Below are 25,927 nucleotides of genomic sequence, written 5' to 3'. Positions count from 1 at the left end.
GGCAAATTAGAGCACAAACAAGGGTTGTTCGAACACTCATTGCTGCCTTAGATAATGTACATACATACATACGAGTATATAGTCACAATGTAATCTTCGGCATCTGCGACGCATTAGTCCATTTATATAAAAGGTTTCATGTTCAATTAAGGCCCTTCAATTGGCCAACACGCCCCGAAAACTTGAAGTTGTCAGTAGCTGGCTTAATTTGAACCTTTTAACATTTCAGCTCACGCTTACATTTGTCTTCATAGTTAAATTGTTAACAACAAATTTCCAGCTGCCAACTTTAATTGCCACAGCTAATGGCCTGAACGCTGAAAATAAAGACGAAATCATGCCTTAATTGAAGTGTCGATCAGACAAATTGGCTTGGCGTCGGCGTTTTGGACTCAGCAAGTGACTGTGACTGAATGATTGAAAAAAATATCCCCCTAGATATTGAAATTGTTGCATTAAACTCAAACGGAGCTGTTTGCAATGCAATTAATGCATGTTCAGTATAAGGAAACAAACTGATTTGCCAAACTTGGCTTATTAACCTCCTGAGTGCCTATATTTGTATAGATAGGGAAAAACTAAAGAGTAGCTTAATTACAACTTTATAATTTACTATTTCCGACAAATATCGAAACACTTCTAAATTGAGGGAAGCAGGTCTGACATCATATGGACTTTACAGCACAAGCAGTCCTAATTTAAAAAAGTATTTCTACAAGGTTCCTATCTATATAAGTAAATATGAAGTTCAATCATTGCTGTTGGCATTCCTATTAGCCCAGTTTGCACCGCACAACAACTATTTGGAGCGAAACTTTCTTTTGTTAGCCACTCACAGTCAATTAGCGGACACACGCACTGGGTGTGGGCTATTGGGCTACTGTCTAAATTGGCAACGCACCTCATGTGGTGTTTACAATATTTAAATAGTTTTTCGCCTTTGTTTGTGCCTTTTATTGCTAAGCTACCTCATTTACACTGAACGCACAAATTCGAACACAGTTTTCTCACTATTCCAACACCTTTATTAATTTTATTAAGGCCCCTGCCGCTCAGAAAATCGCACGCTGTGCGTGTAAATTTCGAATGATTAGTGAAAACTTGTAAAGGTTAATTTAACCTAAAAGCATTGAATTTTGTTTTTCTTTTCTCTTAAAGCTTTTTCGGCGCTTTGGCTTCCTGAGCGTCTCTAAAGTTAATTAGACAATTTTTTCGCTTCTTTCGTTTGACCCAATTATACGAAGAAAATTAGTCTGAGAAACTTGGGCGCACACTTGAAACAAAAATGCTCAGTGAAATAATCAATATCAAAACTCAAATGAAAAGGCATTAGCATTAGCATTGGCTACTGGCAATTAAAATAATTACACAAGACATAATTATGTTCGGGCTTAAAATCGAACCCACAGTTACATCAGAAACCAATTACACAAAACCTATAATTGCATATGAATTTATATGTGTTTGTGGCATCGGGCAGAGTAATTGCATTTTTCGTTACTGGCTTTTTTTTTATTATTCACTCTGCTTTATATGTATAGAAGCCAATTTAACACAAAATTGAATTTACTTCACACCCACCTACACCTCGCAAATGCGCAGAGGGCCGCAGAAAACTGTAAAAAGTCAATGCAAATAGACGGCTACTGCACCGCTCCCCCACTTCCACTCCCACTCCCAATCCCAGTCACCCACTTGGCACCCGTTCAGCGACAAACTAATGACTTCCTTGCATGTCACGTGATACACACAGATATCCATACACGTTGACTATTATGGCCTGTTTCTATGGCCGAGCTTTCTAGTTTACACCAACGAGCCTTCACTGGGTATTTGACGTTTTTGTAGGAAATACGAATAATACGAAGTATGAAGGAGCATTTTTTTATTGCCGCACATTGTAAATATGAGGCGACTAATTGAAAGCCGTTTATTAATGTGCATTATGTGCGCTGGTGTGGGTGCACACGTCGTTGTATTTGTGTGCTTGTGTGTTTGAGAGCGCATGTGTGAGTAGGAGGGGAGTTCAAATTAAATAACACGTTATTGTTGCGTGGGCGCCACTTGGCAAGCTTCTACCGATAAACAAATGGGCGAGCACACACACAAACACACACACACACACACACACACACACACACACCCACAGAGCCTCATGAATTGGCTACCTGTCTGCGATTCTCAAAACGCAAGTACGTGCCTGTTCGTAGGTGGGTGTGTGTGTGTGTGGAAACGGCTAATTAAAATGTAATTATAGGCATTGCTGTGCACCCACAGTCATGTGGCGGCAAACAAGCTAATTGATATCAAATTTCTTCGCTCGATTGATTTTGACATGTGAGCTTGCGTTTGTCTAGTTACTTGCTGTCTGGCCCCAAATATCAATTTAAATATAGAACAAATATATTAACACAATGAATTGTAAATGTAAGTATATGATTGATATTTCTGCAAATGATTTGAAATTGCATTACATATTAATCTATTGAAAATAGCAGTGAACAAAATCTAGGCCTGGAAATGGATGTAAAAATATCGCTATGTAGTCATCGCCACATAAAAGATATAGTGATGGTCATCTGCTTCGTGTATTATAGTTTCGACGTTTCAGTTTTTGAAATAAATGCTTATTAAATACCTATAAGTTCGCTGTTTCTGAAGGGTTAGTAAAACAAACGGAAAAAGTATGTAACAGGCAGGAGGTACATAGAATATGAACAGCATGCCGACGAATCTGTATATTCCGTTCGTCTGTTCGTTCGTAACAACACTAAATATAATATATATATATATATACGCTAAATATGCCGCTTTTATTATTTAAGTGCATATTAAAATTACAAACCATATATAGCCTTTTTATTTTTTATAACTGTCATATAATTGTTTTATTATAAAACCACTCTTAGTAGGATAATTATTTCGTTTATAGAGATGTCTTAAGAAAATTTGCTATTAATTTTTTGTAAATATCACCTAAGTTTCTGTCATAAGATTCGTTCAAAAAGTGCAGGATAGAATTTAGTGTTAATAAAAAACTGTTCTAAATTACAAATTTAAAAATTGATAATATTACATTTCAATAGAATGTGTACTGGGAATATAAAAATTGGACGATTTAGAAATACGATGTATAATGCCGACTTTTGAAGTTTAATCTTAAAGAGTATTATTACTGTTATTTCGTAGCTATATTTGAATATGATTTCCTTTTTATGGTTTTTTATTTTGAATCTGTTCTTATTTAAACATATCCAAATATGTATTGATATCCTTTAAATTTAAATACTTTATAAAAAAAATTGTTAAGCATTTTCATTCTAAGCTGATTATGCCGTGCGTCTATCTTTTGCAGCCGATGGCGATGGAGATGCCCTGGAAAATGAAGATGCCACCGATTTGCGTTGCAGCATGTCCTTAACGCACTTGCGTAACATGGACAACCACATGGCAAACATGTTGCAGCAACATGCGGCGGCGCATAAAAATGGTGGCCCCTATGCGCTCACCCACTCACCCACGGCGCAGGGTCACGTAGGACTACATATGGCAGTCACGACGTCGCCCTCAACAGCGACCTCTCATGCGCCCTTTGCCTATCACAATGCCATGCTAAGCTTTGGGCAGCAGAATACTGGAGCAGTTCAGTATGCGCATCAGCAAGAGAGCAGCGGGAACGCCAGCGCTAGTGATTATCTCAGTTCCATGCACCAAATGGTCGAGGCCAGTCAATTGCAGCAGCAACAGCCGCCACAGCCCCCGCCGCCTAACTCGTCAATGGCCGGCCAAGCCTATAGCAGTCATCAGCAACATTTAGCCGCATTGGCTGCCCATGCGCAGGAACAGCACAACAAATACGCCAAGTCATCACCGCCAGCAACAGCTTCGGGCTACTTTGTGGCAGATGTGCCACCAACAGCAGCACAAGCCCAGGCTCAGTCCCAAGTTCAAGCTCAGCCTCATGCTCAGTTGCAAGCTGCTGGACAGGCACGCGACTATGACGATCGTTCAATGTCATCGGCCAGCGGTGCTGCAGAGCTGGAGGAGCTGGACGACGACGAAGATGATGATGCAAAACTGCAGGATGGCAGCAACAGTGGCGCTGGCAGCATCGATGTAACCACGCCGCCCACGCCTCGTCGCCCCGGCAGCGGCCTCGTTGGCAACAAACGCAAGTCCACAAGCGCCTACTGTGATGATAATGAAACGAAATTGTCCAACGGAAGTGCGTTGGGCAATTACTCGATGAAGAGCTTCGAGGGCATTCGCGCCCGCACATTGGAGGAGGTGCAACAGCAACAGCAACAACAACAACAGCAGCAGCAGCAGCATCACCAGTCGATAAATGGCGCCAATGAGGCGCACCTGCAACAGCAGCAACACCACCAACAAGCGCAGCAACACTTTCAGCATGATTATCGCGTCACTGGCGCCACTGGAGTTGCGGACCACTCTGAGCGCCTAAACGCTGACGCCGACAGCCTGGTCAACGGCAGCTGTGCATCCAGCGAGGACCTCAATCAGACCAATTCCAGCGAGCAGGGCGAAAAAATCACTTCCGGCAGCGATGACGAGGGTAAGTATTGAGCAACTCCAGCCGCACAACAGCCACCCAAGCACACCCACCCATTTAGGCCAAGACGACAACTGCGCGAAGAAGAAGCATCGTCGCAATCGCACCACCTTCACCACCTATCAGCTGCACGAGCTGGAGCGCGCTTTCGAGAAGTCCCACTACCCCGATGTCTATTCTCGCGAGGAGCTGGCCATGAAAGTTAATTTGCCAGAAGTGCGCGTCCAGGTGAGTTCCAATTCAGTTCAATGTTGTATCAAGTACAGTATAGGGCCGATCCACAGGAGTATTCTCTTCAGAAAATCAGAGAAATCAAAGAAAAATTATAAAAGTTGGTCCACTATATCATATAGAAACCGTCAGCACAACTACTTGTATTAAAAAATGATCTATAGTTTACAAAGAACTATATTTTAATGGAATTATTTATTGAATGGTCAATGAAATAATTAAGCTTGTATAAAATAATTCCATAATATGTGAGTTATCTGTAATCTACTCTTATTCTTTGTGCATTTTGATTATACAATTGATTAGAATATTATGCATTGCAATGATTCAAGCCTTCCCTTTAGGGTTAGCAATATAAGTACTATACATAGAGCTTGTACTGCATATGTATTTAAAGTTATTTATGCATAAACCACTGAATAATTGTGTGCAGTCAACATGTTAGCCGCAAACGGCAGGCAGGAGGCAGCAGCCAGCAAAGACCGGATATTAAACAATTTCCGTTGCCAATTTATTTTAACGTAATTAAGTTGCGCCCGCTTAGGTGCTAAAATGTTTAGTCTCGAGCTTCATACCGACAACGACTTATGCTGCAGTTTTTCCAAAGAGACTTGAGTTTGAGGCAAAACGTTGGTTCGTTGGTTTTGTTGTTCTTATTGTATGCATATTACAATTTATGTCTCAATTGCACAATGACAAGCAATGCATAGGCGTAGGGGTAAAACTTTACAAGTCTTCGCTGCTGCATACATACATATGTATGTCTGTCTGTCTGTACATGCATGTCTGACTGCCATTCGTTTCGGGTGGCGAAACGCGACGGCAGGCTCGTAAATTCCTTTCAGAACCGTGTAGCATAAAAGACACGCGGCTCGGAAAAGCAGGAGAACGGGCTTCACAGTTCATTCTTCATTGAAGCGCGACAAGTTGATGCCCCCTACCAAGCTAATTGGTTGCATTTAGCAGCAAGTGGACAGCAACTAGGACCAAGTAATGGCAGTGGCAATAACTTTGGCCAACTCTTCAGCACATAAACCGCAATTTTCGTCTGCAAGTGGGCGTCTATCTTCGAACGTCTTAAGTATAGATACACTGATCAAATTGCTTAGGATTGTTAACTGTTGTATGCAATTTTTCACTAAGGTATTTAACTTTGGATGGAAAATTAAATGGAAATTAATGTTTCCAATATCATATTAATCTTACCAGAGCGTTCTAATTTTAGAATTTCATTTAAAATTGTCATATCTTAGAGTTTCTATTGAAATTTAAGCCTATTTATTACAATTAATTTGTCATTTCCATTACAAGTAGTCCCACACCATAATAAGAAGTTATATCAGATTCGTTTCGGCAATAAAATTGTATTTTCTTTAACTGCTTTAACGGGGTGTGCATTTAAGAATCAGGCTGGCATGGCACAAATATTCTATTTGTTCTACTTTTTATTAAAATTTCTTGTTCCCTTTAAAGTTTTAAAATTAAAGAAACGTTAAGGAACCCTTCCTCCTACATTTTTTGCTTTTCTGAGTGTATTATACTCGTTATGCTCTATCTACATACCTACTTAGAGGAAATGCAGAGTATATCAAGTTTCATGATTTCGTTTCCTCTGCCGACAAATCATTTTTATTGACTAAACATTATCGTGCCACAGTCACGACGACAACGACGACACTGTCACCTGCAGACCCCCGCCCAACAGTCGAAAGACTCAGGTTGACAAAAAAAAAAAAGACTTGGCAACAAAATATATGCACATAAATAAATAAACAAATACGAACGTCGCCGCCGCCAAGCGTCGTCTGATCCACAAATATACATAAATGAAATACAAAAGTAATGAGCCGAAATCGCATAAAAATTTCTTGCACCGCCGGCGCTACGATTTATCAGTATTTCTAGATGGCGCTTTATGGCGTACAGCCCTCATGTGTCACTTTGTCAAATTGACACGAATTCAAATTATGCCTGTGAGGAGGGGGGCACCCAAAATTGTTGCCCCGAAACAAACAAAAATCCAAATATATATACAAGTATGTATACATATATAAGCGGTCTCAAAAAGTGCTTGCGGCCCGGCCAACTTTCGAGCCCGTCTCGTTGCCATACATTTGCATTTAACTCGTTTTTCGATTTCGTGGCCAACATTTTTTATATAGTAGTTTTCTACGCTTGTATGCGTGTGTGTGTGTGTGTGTGTGTGTGTGCTTGTGTGTGATTGTATTTGTGGTTAGTTTTGCACGAACTTCTCGTTAGGCTCGTTGCCTTTGCGCTTGGGAAATTGCTTGGTGTGCAACTCGTTGAAGGTGGAAATTTGTTTTGATTAAGTTTCCACACACAACAACATACACACACACACACACACACACACACATACATACAGCAAGAGTTGTTTCTTTTCAACTATTAACTCCTCGCCCATCCACCCATTCATATGAGTTGGAAATTGTGCAATATCGTATTTGCTTTGCCCACCACAATTTCTCGTTTAGATCAGTCCATTTGCTTTTTTGGGGCGCACAACAAACGTGCTTGTAATAGATTTGTTAAATGTTAGTTTAAAAAGTTTGATTGGATTTTGCATTTTGTACATTGTATGCATTGTGTGCTCTCTTTCATTGTGTGTATGCATTTTTGTGGTTTGTTTGATTGTTGTTTAAATGGCTATATTGGCTGCACTCGCTCAGATTTTCATATTGTAATGGGCACTGTAAGCGACATTCATGTGTGTGTATGTATGTGGGTGTGTCAGTTTGGCTTCCGCCCCCTTGCTTAGCTGTCAATTGGCTCAAAGCAAAGGCAAAAAATGTTAAATTGCAATCGAGGCATTTGTGGTTATCGCCGTTGGTTAGCTCGGAAAATGAAAGAATGTTCATTCAAATTTCGCTCATTTGCCCATTCGATACAGGTTAATATTTCATATTAGTAGTACAATTTTACTATTAAATACAGATTTCATTTATAAATTTACATTCATAAAGGGTTATCACAAATAAATTAAGAAAACCAATTATATAAATCCTTTTATCCACAAGAAATAGTAAAATGTATAAATCCTTTTATCCACAAGTAATAGTAAAACATATTTACTACAATAATTGAGAATTATTTTGATTACTTATACCTATTAATAGGAAATAAATAATGCAGATGGAAAATTACATTTTAATGTAGTTGCAACACAATGGAAAATATAGAGTGTGAAACGTTGTCTTGCAACTTGTAAACAGCCCTTATATGCTCGTATTTGCTGGGTTTCCAACATTTATCCCGTAGAGCAGCTGGCTTAGGTTTATCGCACGCTCTTATCATAACAAATGTAACCAAAACAAAATTGTTAAGCCAGCAAATTAAACTGCAGATTAACGGCAGAAGACAAGCCATTAATACTACCACGACAACAACAACAACAGCCACAATGGTAACAGCAACTACTTGTGGTGTGAAAATGAACAGGAAGTGTGTTCATCAATTTCAGGCAATCGCCACCTTTTTTTACGATGTGAGCTCAAACATATGGCAAAATGTCTTACAGATGACAATTATTTTATTTGGATTACACGCTGACGGCAGCGAAATTAGTGCCGAGGGTTGCTGAGCCATCGCCCCAGACGCTTGTCAGTTGGTTTTTGTTTTTGCAAGCACTTAAGGGTTAAATGTGAGCGTTCAAGTAGCTCTAATCATATGCCGTATTAAACACAATCAAGCCCCATAGTACGAGTAGAGTAGGGCATAAAAGAAAATGGAATTTTATTTTGCACACTCAAACAAAAGCAAAAACAACGACTACAACAACAACAACAACCGCAACTGAGCAGCATCCAAAGGGGTTAATTAAAATTTAATTTAGCGTAGAAAACCGAAGCGAATTACATTTACGTTTGCGGCACAAAATCACTTGTGAGACAAATTGATTGATGGCTGCTCCAAATATCGTGTATAGAACGAGCAATCGAACGCAAGTTAGGGTAATTCAGATTTAATGGCAAATCATTAAATTGTTAAGCCAATGGCCCCACACGGAGTATACAAAACTGGCAATAACTAACGTGCGTGTCTTTATTTTGCGAGCCAAGAATGTAAATTATCAACGCACTACTAGAAATAATAAACATAAATACGGAACAATTTCAAACTGCACGCAAAGCCAAAAATCCACATTGTTAGATTGTTTATTCTAACATACCTTTATCGAATTTCCAGGCATAACAATTCTTTATTAATGTTATTAGCAACAAAAGCAAACAAAATGAAGCAGAAACGAACAAATAAAAAAAACAACCGTGGGCCCATAGTCAATTATTTTGCATAGTTAAATTATTAAATATCGTAAAACTGTCAAAATGCATACCAAAAATAGCAAAACATTCGATAAACTAATACAAAACAGTTCAATTGATATATGCATGTACGTTGCGCATACGCCACGTGTGCCCTGCACCATAAACAAAACAACCCAAGCCAAAACCATACAACTGATACACGTATATAATAGACGTATGTATTCATATGTGTCAGCTCTCATCGAGTGTACGTGTTAGTATGTGTGAGTATGTGAGTGTGCATAAACAGCAAACAAATAAAAATGTCATTTCACTAACAAATAAAATAGATTTTTATTGCATTCCACTTGCCATGGCCATTGCGTCTTCCACTCTTTTGCTTTGCTCTGTTCGCTTCGAACATTGCCGTTTTTATTTATATTTACCGTTTTTTTATTTACGTTGAATATGTACTTCAGCTACTACTATTTCTCTTTATGGCATTTGCCTAGACAGACTTCATAGAGCTTGTGTATATGCATGTGAATTTCTTAAACGCTCCATTTGCCTCAAAAGTATTTCCCTATGATGGGCGTCGTTTGTCTATTTGCGCTTTCGCTTTCATAAGTAATCACCATAATGCATATTAGCTTGATTTGTTCCATCTTCATGCCACAAATTTACTAATAAATACTCGTATACGAAAAGTAAAAATGAAACAATGCAAATGAACAGCGACAAACGTTGGCATTTAAAAAAACATAATTTCAGGAGTAACAAAAGTTAAAGCTCCTCATCTTTAATACTTATAGCTTTTTATTTGTATTTTCAAATCGTATCATGCCAACGCCCCAGATAACTCGGAAAAAACCACGAATATAATGACACTCAAGAAATCAACCTCTATTTAAAGTGAAAAACCGAGTGTTAAGAAGCTTCATCCTCCGTTCGAATTGTTCTCTTTATTTAATTAATGATTAAAATTATTTTATCCTACTTTCAGCATAAGAAAACAAGCCTTACAGAAAGGTTGAGGTCAAAGTCTCTGAATAAGAAACTATTAAACTAAAGACATAAGCTTGAAACAAGAAAGGAATGCTAAAGTCGAGCAGGCTCAACTCTTAAATACCCTGTACCACCCCACAAAAAAGTAATTAAATTAATTAATTAATTTAATTAAATTAATTAACTAAATTAAATTAATTAACTAAATTAATTTAATTAATTAACTAAATTAAATATGAAATATTCCATGCATGCATACATTTACCTTTGCATCAGAATAGTGTCTATGCGTGTTTGTGTACTTGTACATATGTATGTATGTGTGCATTGGGCCTGGTTATATGGCTATAACTTGGCTATAACTTCTTTCCGATCATTCTATCATAATGAAACTTGGTATACGGATATATAATTACTAACCTAATGTGACTACCAAATTTTAGTTCAAAATTCCAAGAATTACGGGAGTTATAGAAAATCGTTAATAGGGGGGGAGTGGGGGGGTGGATCAGAAAAAATGAACAAACTCGTCCTTTCTCGGTCTCAGGAGAATCTGTATACCAAGTTTGGTTATTCTAGCTCTTATACTTTCGAAAATCCTTGCGTTCATACAGACAGACAGACAGACGGACAGACGGACAGACAGACGGACAGACGGACATGGCTATATCGACTCGGCTTGTCATGCTGATCAAGAATATATATACTTTGTGGGGTCTACCAAGCCTCCTTCTGTGTGTTCCATGTGCACTCGCACAAAACTAATATACCCTTGTACCCTTTGGGTACAGGGTATAAAAACTGAAGTCATGTTTGGTCTAACATATATAACAAGCCATTTTTCTACTGACCATTAGATACACAGCCAAAAATAATTTAATATTAGACTGACTAGCAAAAGCTCCAACTAATTTCACTGAATGGGCATAAATGCCAGCACCTCCCTAAGGACATGCGCCATTCAACATATTTAACGTATTGTTACCGACCAGACAATGGCACCTTGGGGAAATTTTTTCAATAGCTAACGCAAATAGAACTCTTGGGGCACATGGTCAGTTATTAGACAGTCCATAACACTTCAGTGATTTTTTAAGTGGCCAGTGTGGGCTGTCTGCAATATATCTAATGGCTGGGCCAGGTACTTTAATTAGCTTTTAAATATTTGAATAATTACAGCTGAAAAAGCAGCAGCTGTCGCATGTTTGGTTGCACAGTATTCTAGTACTCTTCTCATGTGTAGTTATAGAGGGAAAAATAATGCGGTTGCTATGTTTTAACAACAATTAACACATTATGCCACCTTTGAGCGACATTTTTTGTAGCTGGTCGTTGACAGCGGCCCACAAAAGACCCTAAAACAAAACTAAAAAGCCACCCGCACCGTTCGTGCGAGGGTAAACAATTATTGAGAGTCAAGATAGAGGGTTGAGGTTGCCACCACAAGTAATGAATATGAGTGTGTAAATAATAAAATATGCAGACCTAAAGCATATATAGTATGTAATGTATAATTGTACATCTGCCCTTTCAGTATATTCTTCATTTCAGTCTGCTGTCAAACGAAACAAAGCAAGCACTTTCAACGAGCTACCCAATTAAGCTCACACAAAGAAATACATGAAATTGTGAATGTAGGAATCTTTAAAAACCAGGAATTTAGTTTAAAGATCATGTAAATTGTAGTTCCGAATAGCTACCATACCAACTATGGCCAACTAATAATAGTTGCAGATTAAGAATGCTCCGTTGGGTTTTTGTTCATCCTTCGGAATCTATATATTGTAGCAGGACGTCTGGTTTCCATAATGTACGTCAATATGACATTCCATATTTACAAATAAAATGTAACAGCCAATAGTACTTATATGGGTTAGTTAAATGTGTATTTTTAAGTTTGGAAAATATCACAGTTAGATATTCCGTATTTATTTCTAACGAAGAAGCAATGATCCCTACTGATCTAATAGTGGGGTCTAGTGATGGAGCAAGAGGTGCCGGGTCTTTCGTATCACAGTGACTTTGGCTCATTGCTGTAGGCTTAAAATAAAATAAATTAAATTGAATACAAAATAAATATTTAATTGTGATTCGATTTCTGTTAGAATATTTGGTATATTTTAAATTCCCATTGTTTTTTATATTTACCAGAAATTTTTGAATTTTGGTTACAAAAGTTTTTGAAGTGTATAAAATATACTGGCGGCTGTTTTGAATACTCACTCTGAAAACCACTGCGCAGATTCACAGAACTTTGCCGCTTTCAATTAACCCTCAATAGAAGCTCATTTCCCAAAAGCAGTGCCGCCTTGGTTGTCTCCTTGCTTCCTTGCCTCCTTGCCTTACTTATCTGCGCAGGTACCGCCTACACAGAATGAGAACTAAGTTTGCATCGCAATCAATTAATGTCGAATTTTTAGAGCAAACTACAGCAGCTTACAGCAGAGAGGCGGCGACCGCAGTTTTTACGCGCCAAGTTCAAAGGCATGCCAGACATAGTCTTTTTTGTGTATAGAGGCACATTATAACGCCTGAAGCAGCTTGGTTTGTTTGCTTGCCGCATGCAATGGCATCCAATTTCATCCTTTTATGCGACTTATTGAGTTTGCACAACTTCAGTCCTGCTCCTGTCTTCTCTTGGTGTAGTATATGAAGGTTTGTGCGCAGCCTTGCTGGCCAAAGGGTGTACATGGACATGGGCTCAGCGAAAGGGGAAAAACTGTCAGTGACCCTCTCTCTCTATATCTCCGTCCAATTCGGAGCAAACAAAAATATTACAAGTTTCCCTTTAAGTCGCAATCTTAGATAACTCATCTTTACTTTTAATTCTTTAGTTTTCATCAATATATAGTAAACATTCGGTGAATGTTTTTTGCGAATACCTTTAGTAATTTCTTGTAAGCTTCTATTTTTGCCGTCATTTAACAAACATTGAACAGCATAAAAAACATTCTACACTGTCCAAGATAGGGAAATAGCAGTGCACCAATTTTCTGCAGCATATTCGAAAAGGTTGTCTTGTGAAAATCCCTTGCATAAAATCCTAGCTACGCCCATGTCTGTGGGTCTGCATAGCTCGAAGTGCCCTAGGCACGGCAACTTTAAAGCAAACACTAGTAGATCAACTGCCTTTTTGCTGTCTCTGTGTCATCTTCTTGTGCCTAGTAACTGTCAACGTGTGCGTAATTTAAGCTGCGAAACGTGTCCTGAAAGCTGCCTTCTCGGTGTATTTGTGTGTATTTGTGTGTTTAGTGCGCAACGCTTTTGCTCTTTTTTCAGCTTCTATTCACATGGCTAATGAAATCAAATTAAAAAGCATTAAGAGCAAGCGCGTGCTCAGGATTTGTAATCCACTGTCTAGTAGTTTCAACTAAAAAGAGATTTAACCGACCAAAAAATACAGCCAGACCTCTATACAAGTATGTATAATATGTACGTGTATGTAGATTGTGCATAATAATTTCAACGTCAAGAATCATATCAAATTTAGCGTAACCTGTCAACACATTTCAATAAAAATGTATAAATCAAAGAGAATGAAATTATAAATCATTTCCAAAACCAACCCTCGTGCACAAAAAGTGACAGCGCACAAACATAACCTCACTTGACATATAACAGTTCGGCACTTGGGGGTTAAAATGCAGGCACACTGCCTGGCAAACTGGCAGGCACATTTACTTGTAGCCCTCGAGCTGTACGCACTCGAAATATGTTTGAGGGCTTAGAGTGAAACAAAATACGCTAAAATGTAATCAAGCGAATACAATTACAATGAAATTGTATTTGTGTTTCCTTTTTATGGTGAATTACATACGAAATTGTAGCAAAAATTGCAATGCCTAACCACAATCTAACAGCTCCCACTAAGCCTATTACACATGGATGTCTCGAATTGTTTAGAAATAATGTGACATCACATCATATTCATATTCCTAGTGAGTTAGTTTGCCCGGCAGCTTGCGGCTGTCCAGGTCTGAAGTGTTTCTTGACCCACTCGAAATGTCAAGTGAATGCCAAGTGAAGAGCGAAAAAAAAAACAACATAGTATTACTATACAGTATACGAGTATACTTGTATGCATGAGGGTTGCAAACCGGCACCCCTCACTGATTGCCGTTTATATAATATTATGAATATTATTCAATTTAAACGCTTAAATGCTTCGTAATGAGTTGCACATCTGCTCGTGTTCTGACTTTTTCCACCTTCTCTCTGGTCCTTTCCAAAATTTGCTATCAGCGAGAGAAGTCAAAAGGCGTGTTGTTTGCGCGACAAATAAGGTTGCCCGTTGCGAGTTTGGGGTGGGAGAGTTTTTTTTATTATTATTATTCTATTAAAATTTCATTATGGCTCTTATATTTTGTACATTGTGTCAGATGCCAAGTGAGCGCATATACAAAAAATCGAATTAGGCATGAAATTTGTTTACAATAATGTGAGCTAAATGTGCAATTACAATTTTGGATAATTCCATTGATGTTTGCTTAACTTGATTACGTCAATTTGTTGACACTGACAGTTGCACTATGAAAACGTTTCTAGGTATGATCTATAAATAAGCGTATTCGATCCCATTTTGAACAATTTGACTATTCTACTATTGAAATATTATGCGTAAGCCCGATCCATTCAAATCGATCACCAGCTGGCAACGGGCCATCAGCATCTATGGACGCTTTTTACCAATTCACCTCAAGCGCTGTCCAAAACATGCCGCTTCTTGTGCACTGTCACTTTAAATGAGCCCTGGCTTATGTTGTCAAACCGAGCCGACAATACAATTACAATTTGGGCTCAACCTCAATGGCATGACACGGCTGTGAGTCAATCAAATGCATAAATAAAAGAATTTTTCAACGAATTGCGGCAGGTCCAAACAAATTCTTGATTCATTCATACGCTTATACTAAGTGTACTCGTATGTGTATCTGCTTCGATGTGAAATTGACTTAATCAGCTTAATATAAATGCTTGTTTTGACATCGGCTACAGAGCAAAGGAAAGGCAGTCCCACACAAAACGTTAATTATGTCAGACACAATCGGCTTACATTATATCATACTATACATACTCATACTACAAGTATATATGATTATTTTTGTTTGTTTGTGAAAGAGATGTGCATGTAGAAGCGCCTGCTTTCCCGTACACTCTGTTTCCGCTTTTTAATCATTTTTGTTACCTACTCATTTCTTTTATTCAAATTACTTGCCTTTTATTTAATTTGAATGCGCTGCTGCCGCTTTATTGTTGTGCTGCATGAATCATAAAACACTTAAATAATTTTCTATGGGCCGCTGCTACTTATTTTATTATGTGCTAATTAATCACCTTACAATTTTTCGGCTCGCTTTGTTTTTGTCACAACAAAAGTATTTCCAGCGCACGCAAAATGAGTAATTAAGTTATCAAGGCACAGACAAATACACACACACACACACACACCTGTTTATATAAAACTACACTGCACAAGAACTTTTAATATATTCATACAGAAAAGTTTGTGCAGTCTGGGGGCACTTTAACGCACAAAACTCGACATGGACTAATTTATTTAGTCATAAGGCATTATTCAAATTATTTTAGTAATCAACGAGCGTGGCAAGCTGTTCGCCAGCCACCCCCGTTCGCGGGTGCGTGAGGCCTTGAGTGGAGGTGCCTTAGGTGTATTTGATAGATGCCACGACCTTGCCTGCCATTGTCATTAGCAATGTTGCAAATTAGCAGAGTGCGGCATGGAAGCGTTGGGAAGTGTCAACAGAATATACTATACACTACAAAGACAGCCGTGAGGTAAATTGCCGGCTCGTTTAGTCGAGCGTGTGATCGACTGCCCAACTACGCCCCGTCACACACCCCCCGACGGAACAGCCCAGGCAATAACTGCTATTTGCTCCCTGACTTATTTGTCGTTCTTTGTAGCCGATTTAACTGCTTATTAACTGTGCGTGTGTTCATCGTCATCGCCCTCCTCCTCCTTCTCCTTCTCCTCCTTCTCCGCCACCTTTAGCACGACCTCTACCTCGACCTCGTCGTAGCCGTCGCCGTCTCCGTCGCAGTCGCTTACTATGCCCGGCATGTCAGCAAGTAAATAAATAGCTAATTAAATACAGGGTGCCACGTGCCGTACTGCAAACAAGGCGTCTACAAGCCTCCCGTCCCGTCTCGTCCCGTCACCAGCCGCAGTCAAAGCCAGCTACAAATCACGGGAAATTCGAGCCCATTCTCTTAAGTGGGCGGTGGTTGTATGGTGGGCTTCTCGCTTGACTTTTCACATGTGACATTCGAGTCGCAAAGCCGTGTGTCTTGCTTTATATTACAGCCTATTTGATGTGCAACCGAAACTGTTATTATAATGCCCCAAACCTTCCTCCTTGCAAGGCCCTGTCACAGAAGACTTTTAAATATTATGTTCCTTTCTTCACAAGGATGCAACTGATTTTATATCTGTTTGTAACGTTAATAATAGTTCTCTATCGTTTATCTTGATTTTGGCATACACTTTTTTAATTGTTGCTGAAATACAATTATTTTTCAATCAACTTTTTGTAACTCAAGAAATTATTAGAATAACTTTGGGGACATGATCATGGAGTATTACTACTGCTGTTATGGGACAGACTTTTTTTTATTATTATTACTATTATTATGCTGCGGAATCGACCTAGGGTTAAAATTTCAAAATTTTTTATGAAAACCACTCTTTCAGAATTATTAGAGCTGCAATTATTTTTGTAAATACATGCTTTTTGCAATGTTGATACAGCCGTGATGCGAACCGAGTCGTAGACTAAGGAACGAACTCATATTATGAGATTCCTCTTAGACCGTTAAATTATTCCCTATCGGGATAGTGCAAATAGGAAACCAATACAAGTATTTGTCTAAGAATTCAAAAACCTTAATACATTATATATGGACATAATATTACGATCTCTTGTAGACGAACTTTTGACTATACTATCATAATCATACTAGTACTAGTACTAGTACTTGAACGATATGTTTGAGAGTTTTCTACTCCTTACTTTTCCGACTTTGCCGGAAGGTTTTAAAGCCAAACTATTTTTGGAGCAGATATTTCTATAAGTCAAATATGTTTGCAATTTTGTATAGCTTTAACTTTGCCCGCTTAATAGCCAGCCTGCTAGTACTACTAGTAATAATTCAAATAATTCGTTGAGCACGGCTCAAAACTTAGCTGAACGAACTCAGGTTTGCGGCTCTGCACAAAGAAATCGGTCGGTAAATCAATACTCTTGTCGGCTCCTAAACTAATTAAAACATCTTGCGCTTTGTGACCGCAACGCCATTGTTTTGCACTAATTTGCTTCGAGCTAAATGAATGAGTCTGAATGTCTGACAGACGAAACAGGATGCCTGTCCTGGCTTGCGGCAAGAAACGCACAGGTAAAATATCAAAGCTCAAGCGGCCGGAACTAAAAGCCAACAAAGGAGAATACGTCATAAGCTACTCGTACTTGCATATAAAAGTTCCACGCTGTGGCATTGTGTTGGCAAATTATGACAAGCACATTGAATAATTGTCTGTCTGCCGGTCGGCCGGGCAAGACATACACGTACATAAGCGGCAAAGAAAAACGAGGCACAATACAATGCCACTACGTATAATTGAAGTTTGCAGCGCCACAAAATAAAAAGCTGTGAACCTCGTTGCCTGGCAAATTTTTAATTGAATTAAAACTCAAAAATAACCACATAGGCGCGCATACATACATACAAGTACAAGTATACTCGTACACACTTACGGGCGCCGCTATCAATATCCTTGAACGTAATGGGCCGTCGCTCTCTACATGATTCAGCGCGTCCCTGAAGTGTTTGGAAACCATGCGGCTTTAATTATATAGTACACATTTTACCTTATATCCAGGCCACTTTTTCCATACAATTAAATGCTTATCCGATTCTTTACCTAGTCCGTATACCGCATACATAAGTACATTGGAAAATGCATCCGTCTCCTTTGACAGAGTCAACTCTAATCAATTTGATTGGATTGCATGCCGTGCCCCGAAACGGACAGCACTAACCTCCGCATTTGAATGCGACGCTGCGGGCGCAACGGTGCGATAATGATTACACCAGTGCCATAATTACCTACTATGGTGGTAGTCTAGATTTTAGGGTTGATTAAAAAACGCACAAATTGAATAGGGAAGCAAGCTGTTATTACCAAGCATGTGTACGTTCGACAGAACTTACTCAATAAAATAGGATTTTCTAATTTTTAGAACCGAAATTCTATTAAAAGCTATACAAAATAGTAAGAGATATGAACACGTGTAAAATACATGGATTAATGTATTACTTAGTTGAGGCCTCTTACCAAACATCCTGCGAATGTAATAATTTTTAAAGTGAACTCCGTAGCTGTTGTTGCCGTTTTCTAAGAATGCATAATAAAAAGCAATGAAATAATAAAAAAAAAATTAGAATTTATTTCTCTGACCCACCTTTATTTAATTTCTTACAAATTTGAGGAACTCGAAGAAAGGCAATTACATAGGCTCTTTACTTTTCTCAAAGGTAGTGATTGTCGGATCTCTATAACTAGCTTCCCAAATAAATTTAAAAGAAAATAACTTTTCTACTTGATGTCCCCAAATTATAAACTGTTGCTTCACTTTTGTGAAAAACGACATATGGTATGTTAGCAGTGCAAAAACAAAAGCTATTTATAATATTTAAAAAACGTGCATTAATGCTTCATTATTCTTTAGGTCATAACATTATTAGATATTATGGCAATTTGATTAGATTTCTTCTACTTATAGACTTTCCTAGTTTATAAGGTTTTATTATAATTTTTTATTTAGTGGTTTCCTATGTCGACAGTGAATGTTTGCTGACATATATATAAATAAATACATATATACAAATTAGATGATGGTTTGAAATATGGGTAATAGATGAACAGACGAACAGGTATACGAATTCATCTGAATTTCTCAAGATCAGCCTTCAAAATCAAGTCTGCTCCTACTTTGGGCCTCTTTTTCTTAGGAAATAATTCAACATAATAAGTTTTGTGAGCACTTTTCTAGATATGCATAAGTAGTGTGCTTGATATTCAAAAAGGCAAACCAAGACCGGCATCAACTGCTTCACTGCCATCAAACAAATGAACAAACAAACAAGGCCTACGCCTATGCCATGTCCCTCGGACACCCCGGCCGACAACAATAGTGCTCTCAAAGTAAGTCTGTGTAATGACAAGACGCATGCAGATTGGCAAGTGAGCCTCGTCCTACAAGTTGCAAACACTTTTATTAAGCTGCTGAGCTCTTGTGTGTTAAAAGTCAATTTTCCAATTTGCAAACTGTCAGAAACATTCGAAAAGCAATTTGTGCGCCATGGCACACGGCGCACAAAGCGCAAAGCGCAAAGAGTCCAACATGCCAGGCCATTTGGTAAATGCTGATGCCAGAACGAAAGAGCAAGCGAACGAGAAAGCAGGAGAGATCAAGAGAGAGATAGAGAGGCAGAGAGCATTCAGGCACATACATACATACACAATACAGCAGCTGCACACCAAATTGCGTATACGCCGTGTTTGCTTTTGGGCGCACACCAAACGACCAAACGACACTTTGCGGCAGAAGTTTTCCAATAAAATGGCAAAACTTTGCTGCGAACAAAATTAAAGAAGACGACGGCAATGGCAACGACAACGACAACGTTGATGATGCCGCATTATATGAGGACTGCAACAGAGCAGTGAGCAGGAGAAGGCGCCCGCCATTTAACAGTGGGAGTGGACACTCGTTTTTGGGTTTACTTTTTCGGCAGTGGCGCCAACGTCGACGCGGACGCGGACGTTGACGACGACGCCGACGACGCAAATTGTTTGCTGCCAATGTGAAGTTTATGAAAAAGATTAAAGTTGAAAAGTGGTTGACGTTGCGGGAGAGCGGGGAAAGCGTTTGAGGCAAGGTGGGAGGCTTGCTGCCGCATGAAAACTACATACCGCAGGCGGCAAGCGTGAGGGAAGGAATGAAGCTAAATTGAAAATGGCTGAAATGGGGGTGTGCGTGTGTGTGTGTGTGTGTGTGTGTGTGTGTGTGGGTGGGTTTGAGTATGTGTTTGTGTTGCTGTTTGTATTTGTATTTGTGTGCATGGGGTGGAAAATTGTGTTTGGCGCTGCCACAGCACAGAGCACAGCATCAGGAGCCAAAGATGAAAGCAGACAATTTGCTGAGCGGGTGGTTAAGTGGGTGGCTGTGCGGATGGTTGTGTGTGTGGGCGTGCACCACCAGCACAGCGCGCGCCCTTAGAGTGCTTGTATGTGTGTGTGTGTTTGCTTTCATTATGGCGCGCCATGAATGGAAATTACAAAATTGATTTTGATGATTTAATTAAAATGAAGAAGCACAAACTCAAATTATAACAGTCAGCTGCAGAGACTGCCATCCACTCGATCTCGCATACATATAATATATATATATATACATATATGTATTTATGTGTATGTACATGCATACATATATACCTATTGCTATTGACATCGAGTGGCTGCCATTTGCTGAAATGTCAATATTCATTTAACGTTTGCGACTCCATCTCTCTTTCTCTCTGTCCCTCTCCTGCTTCCTCCCCTCACAGCTTTCGCTTGTTGCGCTCGTCTGTTGCCAGCTCGGGTGTTTATCCTTGTGATTTTTGTATGTGCTTGTAAGTATATGCACATGGATGTGGGTGGCCTCAAGCTTCTAACTGTTAGCTATTTTCGTACAGATTTGAGCGACAGGAAATTAGACTTTGAGACTTGCCGCTTCAGTTTGCTACTTGTGTGCGTGCCATCTAATTGCTTCTTTTATTTATATCCACATATGGTTTAATGCAATCAAATCGCACAGACAACAATGTGCAACCCAATTCTATACAATTGAGACACTAATAAAATTACTACGATATTCTGTCATCGCAGATTACTTTGCAATTGTCATTACAAAGCATAAAACTTGTTTAGTTTAGACTTGTGATTAGAATTACTTCAAGCCATTTATTTCAGAGGCTAAACATGCATAGTTGTCTTATGTACAGGTAGTATTTATGTATTCTCGATATAAACTCAGTTCTACCGAACTGGTTGACAGGTTTTGAATTGTTGTATGGCATGTTTGTCGAGATCTTGATTGTAAATGTTCAAATAAGTATATATGTATAAGTATAATAAGTATATGTATATACATATAACATATATATATATTATAAAAATATTATATTAATTATATTTCAATAGGGCTTTCAACATGTTCTCTACATTAATCTTCGAAAATCAATCGTTAGCAACAAAAAACTAATTGCGTTTTGTCAATGATTTATGCTGGGCATAAACCTTCCTACTTTCTCTCAACTCTATGTTCCTCCGTTCAGGTATTTCCTCTATTTTAGGGGCTATAATTAGAGCGATGTGATCACGTAAATGCAAAAACTGGATATGCAAATTGGTGCCATTTCTTGGCTAATGATCCAAAATGAGTAATTTATTAAGCCAGAATAGGATTGTTCAATTATCAATGCCAACCAGTGCAATCGCTCTAGTACAATACCATTTATGATGCCACTTCAAATTTAAGCTGACCAGTTCGGCGTGGGCTAGCGCTGTAAAATCATTTGACGCCATTCGTTCAGTAATTTAATCAAAACCGAATTTAAGGCCCAACACATACACACGCACCAATATAGACGGGCAAAAATTTGAAATGCAAATCACTTTTTCGTGCACAAATTGACAACGAAAATAATTTTACGCGCCATTATGTTTAATTAAACCGCCGCCCACAGAAAGGAGCACGCGATCTGGCATTTCAAAACCAGAGTCAATGCCAACACCTAATGTACACACACGCACACACGCACACACACACACCAACGCAACATGCACACAGAATTTGTTTGTACATAAGTATTTTGCAATGTGGCGCCAGCGGCTGACTAAAAAGAACAACCACAGCAGCTAACGAGCGAACGAGTGCGCGAGTGAGTGTGCGACAGAACCAGGACGCCATAATGGTAATGAAATTTCCATCAGAAATAATTTCTTATTAATTTGCTCAAATTGCATTTAATTACTTTGAGCGCAGCGGCAGCGACGCCGGCGGTGACGATGAGGATGAGGATGAGGATGACTTTGATGGTGTTGGGTTGGGGGCGTTGTGGAGACGACGACGTCAAAATGTGCCACCCACAGACGCAGACACACGCAGATACTCACACACACACACACACACATAGCCATCTACATGCTCACCATACATAGTGTTTGTCGTGCCTCTCACTTATTCTCTCACTCCATGTTCTCGAACTCTCTTGCTCGCATTTCCCACTAATTAGACAGACGCTCAGTGCTTTTGATTGCCCGGTGGTTGGCGAAGCCAGTCCAGACGAAAAGCTCCAACTGAGACACACACACACGCACAGATACACTCTGTTACACTCAAACACTCAATTCCGCTCTCATTGTTACGATAATTCTAATTAGTGCTACGTCACTAATTGAATTTTATTTCTGAGCGCTTAACGGCTTTGGCCACGTCAATAACATAGACGTTTTGTTGTTGTTGTGGTTGTTGCTGTTGCTTGTTGGGGTTGCTGCTGCGCCATTTTGTTTTATCTGTCGAGCTGTCTTTATGTTTGTGTGAGTGTTTGGTATTAACAATTTGCGTTAGCCGCCATTTTGTTTTGGGCTCGCCTTTTTGTCTTATTCTTGAAGGTTGTTGCTGGTGCGGCTTCTTCATCTTCTTCTTCAGCTTCTTCGCGTTTTCTTGCCTCGTCACAGCCACGTAATTAAGCTCATTCAGTTTTCTAATTACGTTTCATGGTCTTTGGGGCTGCTGGCTGCCAAGTGCTACACGTGCCTGTCTATTATCCGTGGTGTTACTCTTCTCTTGGTTGTTGTTGTTGTTGTTGTTGTTATTGTTGTTGTTGTTGCTGCTTAGACACATTTTACGCCTGATTAAATTAGCGTCTCGTTGAAGTGGTTCATTTAATTGCTTTCGCTCTTTTACTTTAAGCAAACTAATTACCTAAGACTAATGCGCCCTTTTTGCTATCTTCTTCTCTGTCTTCCAGGTGTGGTTTCAGAACCGTCGGGCCAAGTGGCGCCGCCAGGAGAAATCTGAAAGTCTACGACTTGGCTTAACCCATTTCACTCAGCTCCCACATCGTTTAGGCTGCGGTGGCTCCGGCCTGCCCGTGGATCCCTGGCTGTCGCCGCCCCTGCTCTCCGCTCTGCCAGGTAAGTGCCTGTATTTTAAGATAAATAATAGTTCGCTCAAATTCGAAAGAGGCACATAATAAAGTACTACTATTATAGTTAAAGCAAACAAAAATTACTCTATCCGCCATGTTCCCAACATAGCAAAAGCTAAAGATCGTTTTCAATTTTCTTTACTAATTTTATTGTTATTAATAAAAAAACTTAAATTAATGTGTTAATGAAAAAATATTTTGTGGCTGCTTCACATTAATTTCAAATTCAATTAAAACCTTTAAAAATATTACATTTTAATTTTAAAATATCTGAATAATAAAATGCATTTTAATTACCAATATTTCTTGAATCCCTGAGAAAATAAATTTTGGCAAATTCTGGCAACAGCTACATACATTTGTGTAGCACTGAAATGTTGAAAGTATAAGCTAAACTATAATTTTAGTAAACAAGACCTTCTGCAGAATAACTATAGCTAAGCAATTTTCCTTTTGGCAGGCTTTCTATCACATCCGCAAACCGTTTACCCCAGCTATCTGACACCACCTCTCAGCCTGGCGCCCGCAAATCTAACAATGAGCAGTCTTGCGGCCATGGGACATCATCATCATCATGCACCGCCACCACATGGGCCGCCGCATAACGGACCGCTGGCACCACCACCGTCTGCAGCTTCTCATGGGATGGGAGCAACCCCACCGCAGGCTCCACCACCGCACGGGGCTCTGCCTTCGCATGGCCCGCATCCACATCATGTGGTGCCGCTCTCACATCTCTCACCGCATCTGTCACGCATGTCGCCGCAAAGTTTGGCCACAATGTCCGCCCAGTTAAATGCAGCCGTTGCCGCCACAACAGCAACAACAACAACATCAAACGTCACTTCATCTCTATCGCCACATCATCATAGCGTTGTGGCAGCTTTAACGCCACTGACGCCAACTCAGCCCACTCCCACCGGCCACAGCAATATGCCGTCCACAATTACAACTGCAACAGCACCGGGAGCAGCAACAAATACGTCCTCAGCATCTTCCTGTTCAATGGAGGGCAGTGCTACGGATGTTTGCATGTCACCACAAAATCTGAGCATTTCCAATGCCGACTCAAATGGTGCGCTGGATGGACGCGATTGTCAGGATATGGGGGATGTGGACAGCAGCCTGGACAAGTGCGCGGCTAACGCGAATAACGAAGTGCTCGATGTGGGCAGGGAAAGTCCACCCCCTCCCTCCACACTGACCAGTCTAAGCATTAAGCGCACACCACCACCAACCGCACCGCCGTCCACGGATATGCGCAGCAATTCGATTGCCACGCTGCGCATCAAGGCAAAGGAGCACCTCGATAACATCAACAAAGGTCTAGTCTCAATGGTCTAGGTAGAGCGATGGAGAATAGGCAAGACTTGTACCAAGAGTTCCTGCAAATTGTATATCATATAAGTAATCGTTTAGTCTATCCCAGACCCAACCTCTGACCGCTCCACAGTTATGCGTATGCGCAATAATCTAATTAGCCTTAGATGGTCTATTTCGCACCTCAAGTTTGGCTCAGAATTAGCGTTTCATCGCGAGCGATATTTCTTCAATCAAAACTGTACTTTTCTAGCTTGTAAGTTACATATTAGTTTAGTTAATTCGTCGTTTATAATAGCCCCGATCAGACGACTTAGTGCTGTTGTATGCCCAACCCAGTGCGCAGATAATGTTTTCTATCCTTTATATAATGTATATTAGTTATTTCCATGTAGAAATATAACGCAACATCTATGACTAGCACTAAAGTAAATAAATATACAAGTTTTAGCTCAACATGTCTGCAACTTGGCAGTTTTATTATTTTACAGGACACATCAGATCAGAGCTTAGTCTGAAACTTCAACTGGACTTTGTAATAAGAGCAATGGAAACAAACATTCGCTTTAGTTACTGTGCAAGCGAAATTTTTCCAACATTAAAACTTTTCGACATTTTGTTCAGCAAATACTATTGTATTTTTAATATTTATCGCTTTTGATATTACAGCTAATAGTATTGTGCAATTGCATTTGCAGTGATATTTGGTCGATTAATCTGTTTGTTTTCTAAACACAAGTACACATAGTCAAATAATTAGTTGCTGTACATGCTGTAAATGGGCAATAATTATACAAATTTATCAGAACCAACAATCGCCTGTCACAGCGTCCTTAATAACTAAATTAATTGGACGCCCATAGAGAATACACCCCCCTGACAAGCGCCATAAGATTATGATTGCGACTAAAGACAAGAAGAAATTGAACGAGCGCGACAAGGTAAAAAAGAAAACTTAATGCATGTATGACAACCTGCAATTAAATGCTATTAAAAAGAACTAAATGCATAACGCACTACAATTGTCTAATTGTCCAAAGGAAGTGACAAGGTATACTATGTGTATTTAATTTGCGTGGGGGATGAAAAGACGGAAAATAATTGGGAATAGCTGCAGTTGCCTGAAATAAAAATATGATAAAAATTATAATTGAATAAGAACGTGATTTATATAGAGGATAAACATGAAAACAATAGTTTGCTTAAGCACACTGTGCACTTTTCAAAAATCGTTTACCACATATTTGTATTTATA

General features: G+C 39.3%; 1 protein-coding gene across 1 annotated transcript in view; it reads left to right on the top strand.

The window, feature by feature from the left end:
* The window catches only part of LOC115634673 (retinal homeobox protein Rx), a 28,812-nt gene extending 4,116 nt beyond the window's left edge, over nucleotides 1-24,696 (top strand). Inside the window, exons 3-9 of the mRNA XM_030532532.1 lie at nucleotides 3,356-3,897; nucleotides 3,940-4,287; nucleotides 4,411-4,576; nucleotides 4,635-4,801; nucleotides 23,173-23,338; nucleotides 23,813-24,119; nucleotides 24,195-24,696. Coding sequence (XP_030388392.1) covers nucleotides 3,356-3,897; nucleotides 3,940-4,287; nucleotides 4,411-4,576; nucleotides 4,635-4,801; nucleotides 23,173-23,338; nucleotides 23,813-24,119; nucleotides 24,195-24,696 — 2,198 coding nt within the window. The remainder of the gene's footprint in view (nucleotides 1-3,355; nucleotides 3,898-3,939; nucleotides 4,288-4,410; nucleotides 4,577-4,634; nucleotides 4,802-23,172; nucleotides 23,339-23,812; nucleotides 24,120-24,194) is intronic.
* The last annotated feature ends 1,231 nt before the right edge of the window (nucleotides 24,697-25,927 follow it).

The sequence above is a fragment of the Scaptodrosophila lebanonensis genome, unplaced genomic scaffold (genome assembly GCF_003285725.1).
Source record: "Scaptodrosophila lebanonensis strain 11010-0011.00,11010-0021.00 unplaced genomic scaffold, SlebRS2 tig00000001-arrow-pilon, whole genome shotgun sequence".
Lineage (NCBI taxonomy): Eukaryota > Metazoa > Arthropoda > Insecta > Diptera > Drosophilidae > Scaptodrosophila > Scaptodrosophila lebanonensis.
Note: the sequence above shows the minus strand (reverse complement) of the source record. Positions and strands in the feature narration are given on the sequence as shown.